At 38.6% G+C, this 16,049-nt stretch overlaps 4 protein-coding genes across 4 annotated transcripts in view; 3 read left to right on the top strand and 1 right to left on the bottom strand.

Annotated features, from left to right (window-relative positions):
* The window catches only part of LOC135948174 (inactive dipeptidyl peptidase 10), a 79,448-nt gene that overhangs the window by 53,675 nt on the left and 9,724 nt on the right, over positions 1–16,049 (bottom strand). The window contains exon 2 of the mRNA XM_065497306.1: positions 8,424–8,526. Coding sequence (XP_065353378.1) covers positions 8,424–8,519 — 96 coding nt within the window. The 5' untranslated portion in view covers positions 8,520–8,526. The remainder of the gene's footprint in view (positions 1–8,423; positions 8,527–16,049) is intronic.
* Positions 23–1,021, top strand: LOC135948399 (peptidoglycan-recognition protein SC1a-like). The gene is made up of 5 exons (XM_065497629.1): positions 23–133; positions 189–438; positions 491–612; positions 678–787; positions 849–1,021. Exons 1-5 carry the CDS (start codon positions 112–114, stop codon positions 963–965), a joined length of 621 nt encoding a protein of 206 aa, XP_065353701.1. The 5' UTR covers positions 23–111; the 3' UTR covers positions 966–1,021.
* Positions 1,315–2,247, top strand: LOC135945635 (peptidoglycan-recognition protein SC1a-like). The gene is made up of 5 exons (XM_065493442.1): positions 1,315–1,361; positions 1,417–1,666; positions 1,722–1,843; positions 1,910–2,019; positions 2,069–2,247. Exons 1-5 carry the CDS (start codon positions 1,340–1,342, stop codon positions 2,156–2,158), a joined length of 594 nt encoding a protein of 197 aa, XP_065349514.1. The 5' UTR covers positions 1,315–1,339; the 3' UTR covers positions 2,159–2,247.
* On the top strand, positions 2,501–3,593 carry LOC135945855 (peptidoglycan-recognition protein SC1a/b-like). Its single transcript, XM_065493778.1, has 5 exons — positions 2,501–2,595; positions 2,665–2,914; positions 2,971–3,092; positions 3,145–3,254; positions 3,304–3,593. Exons 1-5 carry the CDS (start codon positions 2,574–2,576, stop codon positions 3,415–3,417), a joined length of 618 nt encoding a protein of 205 aa, XP_065349850.1. The 5' UTR covers positions 2,501–2,573; the 3' UTR covers positions 3,418–3,593.

The following is a 16,049-nucleotide window of genomic DNA, read 5'->3' as shown; positions in this document are numbered from 1 at the left end:
CCTGTGTACTTCCTGTGACCTATACATTGCTTGACTTCTACGGATGATGTCATCGGGCATGCATATAAAAAGCCGCACTGCGATCCTTTGCATTTCAGATCAACTTGAGCAATGGTATCGATTACTTCATTTGGTGAGATATATTTCTTTAATTTTAAGATTAGTTTTGTGACTTGACTTCTTCACAGTTCTCCTGGCTTTAGCAGCATCTGTCTTTGTGATAGACTCCTGCTCAGGGCTTCACCATTACAATAGAAATTCTTGGAGTGCATCCCGCCCAAAAAGGGCTCCATCAGGTTTCAATCAAAAAGCGCAGCTGATTTACCTGCACCCGACTCAGACCGACTACTGCGGCAATAATAACATTGACTGCAAACGAACGATGAGAAGCATTCAAAAAATGCACATGGAGAACGGATGTGATGACATTGGATTCAAGTACAATTTGAGCTTTTCTCTCCTAAATTATATTTTTGTGTGAATAATATAGCTTCGCTGTTGGCGGCTGCACTGGAATTTTCGAGGGATCTGGCTGGAGAGGTATGTCTCCGTTTGCAATGGATGATGACGTTCCATCTGTACACATCGGTGTCATTGGCAGATACAGTCGAGGTATGGGAAAGTCTATGGTTTTTTTATCAAAACAATAAAATCAAACTAAATTACGTAAATTACAGGACAGTACATTCCTAGTAACGTGCAGCAAACTGTGGTATCATTAGTGAATGAAGGGATCCAAAGCCAAAAGATCGATGCTAATGCCGAATACCGATGTGTCTATTTTGATGTAAGTCTAATTTTATTGTTTCATATAGCGCTGTAATAATATTTATTCTTTAATTTAACAGGGAGATCATTCAGGGTTTGAACTTCAGATACCAAATCGGTCCGAGAAAGTTTCGTGCATCAAGAGTGTAGGGAGAAATTGTTTTAACCAGCGGGCGGGATATGACTATATCGCATAATAATTTTATTGATTTGGAGCTTAAAAGATTCTTCATTAAAAACACTTTCCAAGGAATTTGTATTTTAATTTAACACCCAGAACTATCATTAAATTGATCATACAACAAATTTCGATTTACATAGTTTTCTACGGCTTAAGGAATCAATTATTAAAAAAGAAAATATAGTTTTGAACTATCAAAATAGTTTAGATTTTTCATGCCTCACTTCAATTTATAATTTTCCATGTGTTACCATTTTCTAAAATTATCATAACACGTGACCAATATACATTTCATGACCCTTAGCTGACGTCATATTTTGAGCCAAATCCGGAGGGTATGCATATAAAGCCGCATTGCGTTCCTTTTTGCATGTCAGATCAATTTGAGCAATGGTGTCGATTACTTCACTTGGTGAGATATACTTATTTAATTTGAAGATCATTTTTGTTAACCGACTTCTTCACAGTTCTCACGGCTTTAGCAGCAACTGTCTTTGTGATAGACTCCTGCTCAGGCCTTCACCATTACAAAAGAAATGCTTGGGGTGCATCCCGCCCGAAAAGAGCTGCATCAGGTTACAGTCAAAAAGCGCAGCTTATTTACCTGCACCCGACTCAAACCGACTACTGCGGCAATAATAACATCGACTGCAAACGAACGATGAGGAGCATTCAAAAAATGCACATGGAGAACGGATGCGATGACATTGGATTCAAGTACAATTTGCGTTTTAGTCCCGAAAGTTCGTACTTTATAATTTTTTTATGACAGCTTCGCTGTTGGCGGCTGCACTGGAATTTTCGAGGGATCTGGCTGGAGTGGTATGTCTCCGTTCGCAATGGATGATGACGTTCCATCTGTACACATTGGTGTCATTGGCAAATATAGTCAAGGTATGGGAAAGGCTAAAGTTTTTTTTGTCAAAACAATAAAATCAAACTAAATTACGTAAATTACAGGACAGTACATTCCTAGTAACGTGCAGCAAACTGTGGTATCACTAGTGAATGAAGGGATCCAAAGCCAAAAGATCGATGCTAATGCCGAATACCGATGTGTCTATTTTGATGTAAGTTTAATTTTATCGTTGAATTAATATTTATACTTTAATTTAACAGGGAGATCATTCAGGGTTTGAACTGCAGATACCAAATCGGTCCGAGAAAGTTTCGTGCATCAAGAGTGTAGGGAGGAATTGTTTGAATTAGCCGGCGGGATTTGACTATCCGATGGCCCAGTGATGATTTTATTGTTTTTGAGCAACAAAGAGCCTTAATAAAAACAAACTTTCCAAGGATATTGTATTTTAATTTAACACCCAGACCCATCATCAAATTAACCATATACAGCGAATTTTGATTGAAAAAGATTTCTATGGTTTACGAATCAATTATTAAAAAAAGTAATCGTATTAGATTTTAATTACAAAAATTAACTTTAAATTGGTATACATCACTTAAATTTATATAACTTTCCTTTTGTGACTTAGAGCTAAAATTATCGTAACACGTGACCTATATACATTTCTTGACCTTTAGCTGACGTCATATTTTGAGACGAATGAGGAGGGCATACAATATAAAGCCGCATATTGCGTTTCATTAAATCAGATCCACTAGAGCAATGATGTCGATTTCTTCATTAGGTAAGACACGATCCACTACTTTATTTGTTAAAGATTTAATTTAATAGCCCGTGTATGACTTATTCACAGTTCTCGCGGCTTTAACAGCAACTGTTCTCATGCCAGACTCCTGCTCAGGGCTTTATCATTACAATAGAAATGCTTGGAGTGCATCCCAACCGAAAAGTGCTCCAGCAGGTTTCAATCAAAAGGCGCAGCTGATATACCTGCACCCGACTCAAACCGACTACTGTGGCAATAATAACATTGACTGCAAACGAACGATGAGGAGCATTCAAAAAATGCACATGGAGAACGGATGCGATGACATTGGATTCAAGTACAATTTGCGTTTTTGTTCCAAAATCTCGTACTTTATTATTTTTTGTATTATAGCTTCGCTGTTGGCGGCTGCACTGGAATTTTCGAGGGGTCTGGCTGGAGTGGTATGTCTCCATTTTCAGTGGATGATGATGTTCCAACTGTGCACATTGGTGTCATTGGCAAATATAGCACAGGTACCGAGAAGCCAGAGTTTTTTCACAACGTGAAAATAAAAATAAATTGCAGGACAAAGCATTCCTAGTAACGTGCAGCAAACTGTGGTGTCACTAGTGAATGAAGGGATCCAAAGCCAAAAGATTGATCCTAATGCTGAATACCGATGCGTCTATTTTGATGTAAGTTTAATTTTATCGTTGAATTAATATTTATACTTTAATTTAACAGGGAGATCATTCAGGGTTTGAACTCCAGATACCAAATCGGTCTGAGAAGGTTTCGTGCATCAAGAAAGTAGGGAATAATTGTTTTAACCAGGCTGGATATATCCCGGCCCAGTAGTAATTTTATTGTTTACAAAGCGCCTTAATTAAAAAAACTTTCCAAGGATATTATTTTAATTTAACACCTATATAGATCCACCATTAAATTAACCACACAGTTTATTTTGATTAAAAAAGTTTTCTAAGGTGTAAATCTTATTAGATTTGAAATAAAAAAACAAAACTTGAATATAGTATGCTTCACTTCAATTTATAGCTTTCCTTGTGTGACTATTTTCTAAAATTATCATAATGCACGTATCAAACAAATATCGATGGTAGTGCTGAGTATATATGCGTCTATTTAGATATGTAAGGCTAATTTATATTTATTTGACGCTGTATTCGTGCAAATTATTTTTATTAATAGGGAGATCTCGCAGGCTTCGGACTCGCTATATCAAATAAGTCTGAGAAAATAAGATGGGAAAAGGTGCAAAGAGCATGTTCTAACCACGAGGGAGTGGATAATGTAGTGGTCCAGAAATATTATATTCATTTCTGTATGCCAATGGAGAGAATAAGAACACATTCCTAAAATATGCTATCATTAAATATTTTTATTAACTATCCATTTCCATTCTGACGGACAATTCGGTCTGAGAAAGTTGCTGGTGATTGTAATATGGAGATTTTCTTTTTTTAGCACTTTGAGCATTAAATAAAATGAATTGCATGCATCAATTTAACATTTACGAAGCACAAAAAAATTATTAACGAATCGATGTATTTATCATGTTTGGAGAAAAGCCTTGAAGGAAATTTTTCACTCCGGCATCCATCTAGTTGATTTAAGATAACGCTGCGGTGCTGGTTAGCAAGGCCAGGGGGTCAAGAAGTTGCTAAGGCTGAGGAGTGACCTTAAACTGCTTGAAAACCGCGATTCGCGGTGTGCCCTTTAGCCTCAATTGAAAACACAGCAAACTAACACAATTTTCCGGCTGCTCGTCTTCCTTGAGGAAAAACAAAGCGCAGCGCGCTTTAGTGCAGTCAACGCGCACAGAATCATCTCATCTGCTCACCCTCGAGCTGTGTGCTGCCGACAACGGAGAAATTATATTGATTCAGTGAGAGGCGCAGAAGTGACGCTTTCTTTGATGCCGCACATCATGCTCAATTTATTATTTAAAGCAGAGCGAGCACATCACTTTTCGGGTGTTTACAGCCTAAACCGGAATTATTATTAATTTGAGTTTTAAAGTGGAGCTTTACAAGCCGAAAATTAAGAACCTTTTGCATTGTTGATTAAACAAGTAATTTATTGAGTTTATTGTTTGTGAAATTTACCTCTGCAATGTGCAATAATGGAATCAGGACTGAGGAACAGTTAAATTTCAGATTTTGACCAATTTCGAACTATGAGCTACATTTCCCTTCTGGCGAAATAGAGATCAAGATTTACAATAAGGAGGCAGTGCTCGCCGCTGGATTAGCATTCAAACTTTGGGGCCGCTTTACTCAGAAATTAAATTAAATTTTAATTTACCGGGAAATGTAGATAGTTATTCAAGTAAAGAAAAAATGATAGCACAAATTTGCTGTAAGGCTTTACGGTACACTAAATATGCAGAAAATATTTAATTATGTTCTTGGAAAATTCTATGAAATTTGCATTTCCTTCTCCTGCTCTTTTTAGTTTTAATAAACGGTTATTTAACTGGGGAATTCTGAGATTATTTTTAAAAAAAAAAAAAAACTTTGAAGGAAACAATGGCTTTTACCCGACCGTACTATTACCACAACATCATACACACACAAAAATTATCATGAATTCGATAGCTTCTCATGATGTCTACAGTTAATTTAAACCATTTTTATAGTCTAGTCAGAGAAATCAGACCTCTGCTTTTATCTGCTGTTTTTATTGATATCGACACTCAATCGAACCAACAAAATAGCGTTTCTCTATCTCTCTAGCTGCACGCAGACCCTCATCCTCTGATCCATTTTCCCTTTTCTGTTCGCATCACGCACAATTGGGCGTTGGAAAGTAATGCTGAGAAGTATACTCGATTTATTTTTATTTATTTCTTTACCAAATAGCCAGAGATGTTTAATTAATTGTGCTAAAATTGAAATTTTATCCGATCCTCAATCTGGAAACAAAGAAATGGATTGTACACGGCATGTGGAGATTAATTCGTCATCAGTGGTGAAGGAAAACGTCTCCTGCGAGACAGGCTCTAATTTATCCTTCAGGAAGCGGGTCGTTAATCTGCTGGGAAATTTCCATAATAGACGTGGATATAAATTACAGCTGGAATTAGCGCGAAATCAGGACACGAAAGCCGCTGGGGGTTACGGAGGCCGTGTTTAACTTTACTCTCGCTGTTTTTATTTGCCTTGTGTCGCACAGGCAGGACGAGAGGTGCGGGGCCGCCGGGGAGGAAGCGCCTTGATTCTCGTAAATCCATTACTTTTACGCAAAGGGGATGCGAGCGATGGTTTTGAACTTCCTTCCGTCTGGGCACACCTCGCACGCTCAATTTATGGCCTGATTCACGCTACTCTCCGACTCGAGTCTTTAACCTTTTCGGGAATGCAAATGCAGACAGACGCAGCGAAACCATAAAGGTGGCAGTAAGTTGCAAAAAGATTTAAAAATTTGAACTAGCAATATCTCTTCAAAGACAGTTTAGAATAAAAATACTGGAGGATTATAATCTGCTGTACAATTATTATAAATAAAAAAGCCTAATTTTTATTATAAAATTACCTTGTTTGGTCACTAATTTAATATTTCTCGTTCCTTTTTTGCTCTAAATCCCACACTCAGCGCTATGCAGAGTAGTATAAGACAAGCAATTCACTGTTTAAGTCCAAAAATTTAAAACAGTTTCGCTTTAAAGATAATTATTAAATAATAATGACTCAGTAGGAAATTGGCTAATTATGTTGACGCGCATTAAAGCTAAAGAATTTATTGACAGAAGCTTTTATTTGTGTTTGTTTTTTGGTTTTCACGTATTCTAGATTAAACTGATAAATACGGATTAGGATTATGATTCATACATTTAAGACCAAAAACGGATAAAACGACTCGAGTGACGGAGTTTGACCGCTGCGGCGGAAGTTCATCTGTTCTCCACAGCGGCGGCACTCGCCGTCCTCCCTTTCGCTGCGATTTTCATCCGTTATCCGCTAGGCACCGTTCTCCAGCAGCGCCGAACTCACCACCAGTCGTTCAAAAGCTGCACACTTCAGAGAATATTTAAATATATACATATTTAAAAAAAATCTATGGTTTCACTTAATTTAAATAAAAATATTTACGCTCAAAAATACTGATTTCTTCTTGAAAGTGTGAAATCTAGATTTCTGTTTATAAAATTAATGAAGTCTTGATTTGCATACAAACTAGTGCCAACAGATTATTTTACTGACTATGTAAAAACTAAATTTTGATTCCCCATCACTCATCACAGATGCTTACAGCAAACTTGTAAACAATATGAACTTTAAACCGATCCAATCGATTGCAAATTTTATAATACACCAGCAATGTCTAAAGGCTCTTGGAAGCAAGCAATTTTCATCGACAGATACATGTTTACCCGACACGCTTTCCATGGTTATACCGTTTTTTGCTTTGTTAAAACATTTGTTTCCATCTCGAATCATTAACAACTTGCGAGTGCAAATTTTTTATTACCGTTGGTGTTTGTTTATTAAATTCCATCCTCTTAATTTGTTGTGACCAAAAATAAATTTTGCATAACTTGCTCCCCTTGAACAATGAAAGAGAAGTAACATCAAAGAGTAAAAGCTTCGAAAGGGACGCGCAGTTTGTCAATGTCATTAGACGTGCGGCGTGGAGAGGGTGCAAAGGTGGCCAAAGTGAATATCCGGCGGTGCACCAATTAATGGCGCTGGGGGTGGTTTGGCCACCCGCCGACAGCACGCAGCCCTCCCGCCCAAAATAGGTGCGATTATCGCGGCTCCGATCTCAACCCTTCCGCGCTGCCTGCCTGCGTGGCATACCTCTCAGCCGGCGGCAGAGTAATTAAAGCATTGACTGCATATTGATCATACGCCAATTGGTTTCGCTATGAGGCGACCCACTTATAAAATAGCTGCACCGCACGCATTTGCCGCTATCTCACGAGTTATCTTCGCCCAGCCGCGCTTCCCTCCGCTCTTGATTTATAAATTGTATTGTTGTTCGTAATTTTTTATTTTATTTTCCTTGGTAAGCTATCTCATGCACAAAAACATTTGATTTTTCTTTGTCAAAGCAGAGCTTTACAGGCCAAGAATTACGAGCATTTTGAATTGTTGACTATAGCAAGCAGTTCATTGTGAAATTTAGCAGCTGTTTGTCTCTACAACGTGCATTATGAAATCAGGTCCGAGGAACAGGTTAAATTTCAGATTTCGCCAAATTTTTCGAATAAATCAAATGATTTTTTTTATTTCGAACCCTGATGTATTTGCGATCTATCCAACGGTGCGCGAGTTTTGAGGATATGTTCCCTAAATTGTAAAATAAATCGCGATTGAAGGATCACAATGCTTGATTATTTGCGTGCAAAACCTTTGAGCCGATTATTTCAATAATTTAAACAACAACCTGGGAAATTTTAAGCTTTCAAGAGAAGTTACAAATTATATGTAAAGCTTTACTTTAAAAACGTTAAAACCATTATGAATTATTATTTTTCAGTCCAATTATTACAGAGGATAAAACACATACAATTTCAAAATGAACTTTCAGCGTCGTAAGAGCTAAAAATAATCCAATAAAAAGGTTGTATCTAGTGCGTCGAGGCTCTTGTTTCGCCAGACCTTAAATAACAGCTTTCAACATCCTCTTTAATTTCTGAGAGTCGTGAAAGCCGAGCCAACAAGGCGGTCAGCTTTTTTAAAGCAATTAATAACCATAGCATTCCTCGTCTCGCCGCACTACTGCAATATTTTCCGGCGCCAAGGATGTCTTACAACGCCGCCATATATTCACAGTTCAAAGCTGTGTCGCGCGTTTTCGGGAAATACATATATTCAAAAGGATAAATGAAGCCAACTGACCTCATCATCTTTTTTGGAACGCGGATCTCCCACTTGAACCGTCTCATCTGGAGGGAGGCGCCATGAGTTTCTTTCGATGTTCACATTTGCATGCATTGTGCACCTGAAACACAAGACATAAATTTGTTATTCTATGAATCGTTATGAAATTCTCTTCAATAGAAACATTGCCACTCATCGCAGCTTAAAAACCTGTTGCATTTGGTGTATATTAAATTAAGATATTTCCACAAACTAAAAAGTTATTTTGGCAAACACTTTTAACAAGTTGCTTTCAAGATTTTCACTTTTTGTGTGGCTGATGCTGTGCAAGTACTATGCAATAAATGAATTAGCTTCTATTATTTCCTCGACTTTGAAAAAAATGTAGCAATCATGTACTGTCTCAAGCTAACACGAAAGTGAACGTTGACCTCCTTTTCTATCTGATGCTAACCTTTTAACTAAATAAAAAATATTTATTCCTTGTGCAAGGGCAATGCCAAAATGACTTGTATTTGATTTATACATGGAGTAAACAACCTACAGGTGAAGAGATATAAAAGTTATTTGTTAGAATGTTCGTTGCGTCTTATTCCCAGCATTCTCATCTGAAAATCTGCTAGTCTGGATTTAATGCGGACAGCCATCCTCTTTGCCTTGACATGTTTGAAATTAAATTCCGCTGGATCAGCCTTGACATTTAGATTAAGCTCTTTCATTTCGTATCTACTGCGTCCGCGAGTTGAAAATAATTCCATTGAATTAACATGAACCCTTTTGGTACATATATATTTGTTTAATTGTGATCAGAATCGTCGCTGATAACGTTAATGAGTGAATGCCAAAATTTGAACTTCAAATCTGACATTCAGAGAGTGTTTATGGCCTTTAAACTGCCGCGGTGGTGGAGACGACGCCCATTTATTGCGCATCATAATCTAATTCGCACCAGAGCTGCAAAGTGGCGTGGAGCGTGCACAATTTGCAGGGCCGAGGCATAAAAAGACGATTGTTATTAATGACTGCACTTTCGCCGCCCTTCGCGGAGCAATATCTGAAAATAACGTTCTCCATACTGTATGGCCATTCAGGAAGGGAAGACAGACGCGCCGGGCACGCCTTTTGCTTTATTGTAAACGGCATAGAGCGAATAATCCGGCGCAGCGCCCCGCGGCCATAAAACAAGAAGTCTCAGTTGGGGGGTTTAGTTTCATGCAAATTAGACGACACACGCTCAGTCAGTCGACTTTATTTTCTCTCTTTTGCGCGCTGGATATGCAGAAGAGACAAGCAAGGGTGAAAAAATGCGATCGCGAAAGCGGCGCGGCGGGTTTAGCCAGGAATGTTGGCTGCGTTAGTTGCGGATATTTTGCTGCACCAACTGATAAATCAAAAAAACACACACACGACGCGATGAATATAAAAATCAACATATCATGTCGGAGTATGTATTCTATCAGCAAAAAGAAGGGCCGAGCCTGCAAAAATATTTTATATCTGCAACCGACGAGGCCGTTTTTTGCGCACGTGCTTTTAATAAATAACATCATTTGAAAGTGTCACGACAACTATTGTGTGAGACTCTGGTTGTGTTCTCCTCTACAGGGAACGATAAAGCGCGGCGGCGCAGAAAAATCGCTACTTGCTTTCGGAGACGCCTAACAAATTACGCGCCGGCAGCTTTACGTGATTTGCTCTCTACCCGTTTTCAATAAACTGCTCTCTTTATGCCGGGCAGAGATCGCGAGCCGCACTCACTCGCTTTCACACACAATAAACAACCCTGGGCTGCACAACGTCCTACTTTCGGCCCCAATAGAATTATGATTACTCGCCATTGGCCATTACTTTCTGTCTGGACACCAAGAGAGTAATATATTTATTGCTTATTGTGTATTGTTGCCTCTGCAGTGCTCTAATTAGATCGAATATTTTGTATGGATTCAGGGTACTACACTTATTTTACGGTGAAAGATGGCTTTATCGACCAAAACAATTTTAAACAATAAAAAGCACTCTACATTAAAAACCCTCTTGATGGATGTTCAAAAAGTTTTTTAAATGATGTGAATTGATAAATGGGAGACAGTAAACAAGGAGTAGAGGCTATTTAATAATTGATTTTACAACGGTTGCTCCCTTAGGCAACTTAATAATGATATGGAAGGCTAATGAGTTGAGAAAAATATGAAAAGAAATTAAAATGACACGCTCATCAGCAGTACTCTACCTCCAAAACAAAAATCATAGCCACAGTCATTGTCAAATCTTTTATAAATTAGTCTCATATGGATTTTTTTAAAATAGAGTAAATCTTTGTTTTTAAAGAGGCACTAAGGATAGATCCTTTAAGTGGTACACATTTGTTTACACATGTAAAATATAGGAATTTTTTAGTCTTTTGTTTTATCATTACTCATTGGCAACTTATGTCACTCGAAACTAACCCTTTCGGGAAATTTTAATCTCTTCCAGAATGTCAACAACAACTGACCGATCGATTTATCTCATTGAACAGTAGCTTTTAAACGAAATTTGAGCTAAATTGAGAAAATCTATGTTTTTAAAATGAGGCCAATTTTCTCAAACATCCTAAATTCACACCAGTATAGGCTACATGAATTCTATGGTTTTGCAATTACCTAAAACGAAAAATCCTATAGGTTTTCTTGTAAGGTTAAATTAATGCACTGACAAAAAATATTTTTTTTTTTTTGGTTTTGGCAGTGAATTTTTATCTGTAGAAAAATTAGAATTAGGTGATTCTAATTCATGCTCCATCAGTATCACTAAGGAAACACTAGAAAATAAATGGTTAACTTGTATAATAATCGAGTAGAAATGGAGTCGTGCTCGATTCGGTGAATGGTAATTTGCGTAAAATTTACAGTCTCGCAAGGATTGCGCTGTTTGGACGGCAGAATAGTCTGCAAAGTTTACACAATGGCGACCACCGCTATTATTTCCTGCAGCGCAAAAAAGAGCTCATCTTTTAGAAGAATGGACGACGAGAAGCATCAATTTTTCTTCTTCAAATGTGAATTTTATTTTTTGCTGCCTTCTTTCTGGGGCACGATGGTATATATAACGGCAATCCCCGCCGAAATCCCGGAGACATTTTTCAGCCGCTTTTAATTTGATATTTGAGTCACGTAATGAAAACTCATCACCGATCACTGGAAGCGCGCCAACAAAGACAGCAGGCAGGGGCGCGAGAAAGAGGGATGAGCACAATAATTTTAGCGAAATTATTTCTTCGTCGGCTCATTTCGTGCTCGCAATCACGGCTCTCCGTCCCCCGAGGCATTATAAAATAACCCTCTCTTTCTTTCTTTCTTGCTGCATATGAATGTGTGTTTGCGCAGCTCATTTTTCATCTCTGCCTTTTCTGTGCATCTCACTGCCTCAGCGTCGCAAACGACTAGGGTTGCCAGCTCCTGCTCCGGATGAAAATAAAGCTAGGCCTAAGTGTTTTCACGTTTGTCGCTGGAATTTGCGTCGTGGCCAAAAGAAAAGACAACATTATGCGAGGTTTTAATGTTCGAAAAGATTCTTTTGCCGGGCTCTATGGAACGAAATTCGGGACATCTGGCAACCTGAAAAAACGCTGCAAAAGAGCAGCATAATAATATGTTGTGTGTTGATGGCAGAAACAATTTCCGCAGTCCACGTTTTGTGTTAAAATGAAGAGCGCGAGGCAAACATACATATTATCCCCCTTCACAAACACCAGCTCTTCGAGGCAACTGAGGCTGAAATAATAACATGGTGCCGTCGGAAATCGCGAGCCGAATCGCTTAATGACGCGTGCTAATCTGCAGCCTGCGGTCTACTATGTCGTGTCCAATCTAGTTTCAATAGGTCGTAACGGAAATACACTCACTCACTAACTTTATTTTGGAGCATCCGAAAGCCACTCTCAGTCAGAAGAGACTACATAGTTAAGTTATAACACGTTATTTGATTTTTAATGGCGAATGACTCTATTCATCGCCTGCATGGTCTCAAAAGTTTCTCAATAATAACTTGTTCGTTAATTTATGTTCCCTCTGAAACTGCTGGCTTAGCCTAAATAAATTTCTAGGTTATTTTACCAACGAAGATGATGTCCAATTTATTTTACCACACAGAAAATTAGAGTGCAAAAAAAAACTTAGTAAATAGATATAATTGCGAGAGCATTTCGATTGTGACACTTAAATTTTTCTAACTTGTGATTTTGCTTAAATCATCTACTTCACAAACAGATATAGCCTCTCTAATTTACAATAATTTTCATCTTAATATCGAATTCAAATTTCTTTCTTATAGACTTTAAATAGATGCATAATTGTGCTGGAAACCAAAATCATTTCAGCTGAGTGTGGTAGAATAATAAATGAGATTTAAAAAAACTTTGGTTAAAAAACAATTTTACTTCATTTTAATCATTTGCGGTCAAGATTTCACATGCAACAGTAAGAAAAGTTACCCTGCTGAACCACAATAAGCCTAATTTTTAATCTTAAAATCTTAAATAAACAGTTTTTGGTAACAAAATTCAATCAATCACGATGAAAGTAAATTTGTGTGTTAAATAATGAAAATTAATTTTCCACCCTGCGAGTCTTTCGATTTGACGGCATTGGCTCGTTTCCTAACACTGTATTAAGATCAAATTTCCGGTACACTGAATTACTTTAGCTTTTAATAACCTACTTTACGTTTTCCACGAGTGAAATAATTATAAGCATTGATTTGGTATACAAATATTGTCGAAATTTATTGAAGCGGTTATGGTTCCCACACGTCAAATTAAATTCAAGCGCTCCGTTGCATATTCATGGTGGTGTTCAGCCGAGTTGCATCCGACAACTGATTAAAAGGAGCTGTGAAGCGAAATCTCATCACATTATAAGCGCCTGCACGGCTGCAATTATGCAGACCCGCTCGTCCGGAGTGTCGCGACGGTTGCATAGCTGGCGCTAAACAAGGCGCCTCCCCGTTTTTGTTCCTTTTCGAGGCGGGAAAGAGGAAGGACGTGGTGCTTGAACTGTAGAACACAATTTTATTTGTTCACACTTATTTGCATCTCTTTGGTCGTCGACACTTCAAAAATGGGTGAAGTTTTTTGCGCCAGCGACGAGAGTAATGGTTCTCGGGAACATGTCACTGTGGCTGCTCCTAGAAAAATGACTGCGCACTGTCGTTTGATGCAGATTGGGGCCTCCTAGATCTTGGAGAAAATACTTTTCGTTTTATGGAACGGGGCCTGAATAATATTTATTTTCTCATTAAAAAAATGACATTTTTAATATATTAAGAAGATGTGGAAACTTAAGGGGAAAATGTTGTTGCTTGCACGTTCTCATATCCGACAATGGCTGTTATGGTCTCTGAGGCCTCATCAGCAGTACTTGACATGCAAATCAAAATCCATACTGCAGAGGATTCTGATTCATCGGTCGTTAAAAGCGACTGACTGCTCTAGAATGGAGAAAAAAGCACAAGTGATGAATTCAATCAGTTTCAACCCTCACAATCCGTGCAACACAACTCTCTAAAGGAATTTTGCTTCCAACATTACAAAATTTTGAAGTAAAAATAAATAATAGACTTGGTACAATGGTGTTGCCAATAATATAGGTAAAAATGGAGTACCCGAAAATGCTTTGCCTAAAAAAGGCAGTAGATTCAAAACAATTATTGGCTTTAATTGTTCCCAATAATACCTCCGAGCGGATAACATGGGGTCCAAGTGGCCGCAGAGGAGCTCTTGCCCAATGTTGCCATCTTTTTGCCTAGCCACACCGAGGTCTTTTATTGCAATGCCAGACATTTTTCCCTAAAGTCGCTGGAAAGGAGGGAAAACCAGCTAGTGGCGCCTCCTGCAAGCCCGTTGGCTTATTAGAGTACATCGAGTCACTTAATTAACTACCTTTTTGCCGTCTCTGACATTTAACAGTCAGTAAAAACGCTCAAATGCTTTGACATTCCTAAGAATGCCATTACAACGGGCTGGTCAGCAGAAAATAAACGAATATATGAGAACCATTTATCTCCAGTCGATCGATATGGTGAGGTGCAGAAATGATTTGAGCAGCGGCAAAAAAATGACTTAAAATGAGAGATGACTTTCTTTGCTGGGTCAGATTTTGAAAAATGAGCCAAGTTATTGAATCACTCTCTCTATCTCCGGCGGTCTGTTGAACGGTGGGTCGGCGAGAGAATCAGTGCAAAAATGGTGTAGCGAGAGCGGGCAAAAAGCTGCAGCGCATCTTCAGCCGGCCGGCGTCGTCGTTGCCGCGAGTTGGCCGCGCGCCCAATTGCTATTATGGCAGTGACCATGCTTGTTATGTGGCCGACGCTGCATTTGAATTTATTTATCTCGAATTGTCAAGCTCCAATAACTCGAGAGCGAGCAAGTCGAAACAACAGCGGCAGCTTAACGACGTGTGCGGCAAGGACGACGAGCGTTCCTCTCGCCTCCATAGCTAACCGCTTTAAAACCGACCAAAAAACAATCGTGTCCGCTAGATTTAAAAGAGCAATGTCGTGTGCAGTAGAAGCCACCAGTTAGACTGGCGTTCACGATGAAACAATCACACTTCCAATGGATACATTAAATTTTAAGATGTTTATTTTTCTTTAACGGGCAAGTGGTTCACACTACTACGTTTCAACGATTACCATTCGGATTGAAAATCTGTGTCAATTGACTAAGCAACTTGATGTATGGGAGATTATTCCGCTCAAACCGAACACGAATGGTTGGCACGAGCAACTAAGCAGCAACCTTCTCTGGCGGAGATGAGCGCGTCGGTCTGGACCTGCTATCCTAGACATCGATCCGAATCAGAGAAATTTCATAGTCCATCGGCTCGGAAAATTGGCCTGACGGACTCGCTAAAACGAGAGCGAAATAGACCGCACGTCATTTATTTTCATTTGGAGTGTTGAAAATTCGCAGGAAACGCGCGCGCGTGGGTTGTTTATAGTTTATGCCACATTTACTACACTGAAATCGCCGGTAAGTTTACAGTAATACGTACCGTCGTAAAAGGCACGACGAGACGATCAGGTCCATCGAGTAGTCTGAGTAAAATTAGGCTAGTGCGAATAATTAGGCTGCCCGCCACCCTGCTTGGCGGTCAGCTGTCCATTCTATCAAAGAACGCCAAAATAAGGTACTACTAAATGGCTTGGCCAAAGCCACGCAGCCGAAAATAGCAAACTCGTCGCATGTATTATGTCCAAAGGGGACGTGAAAATCGCTGACTCTGAAGCGAATGGTCAGCAATAAACTAAGCGACGAGACTAGATCAGTTTACCACGTACAATATGAGATTCAAAATTATTTTTAAGGAATTGTTCGAACAAAAATGGCTATAAAATTTCAAATTTTGTATTTGATCGTACTTGATCGTTAAAATTAATATTAACTGACACCCTGACACCTAGCATTTTAGGATCTCAAAATCACCAAAAATAGCAATACATGAATCGCAACCTTCAGACCAATTCTTTTTGAAACATATTTTGTCAAGAACTAATCAAGTGCAAGCTTTAATTGTTTAGTAGCATCTCGTGACGAATTAAAATTAATAAATTCGATTAAAAATTAGCCATTTCATTACTCCACTGTTTTTAAAGGCCGAAGCGACC

The sequence above is a fragment of the Cloeon dipterum genome, chromosome 1 (genome assembly GCF_949628265.1).
Source record: "Cloeon dipterum chromosome 1, ieCloDipt1.1, whole genome shotgun sequence".
Classification (NCBI taxonomy): domain Eukaryota; kingdom Metazoa; phylum Arthropoda; class Insecta; order Ephemeroptera; family Baetidae; genus Cloeon; species Cloeon dipterum.
The sequence above is the reverse complement of the archived record's forward strand: the minus strand, read 5'-3'. Positions and strand labels throughout refer to the sequence as shown.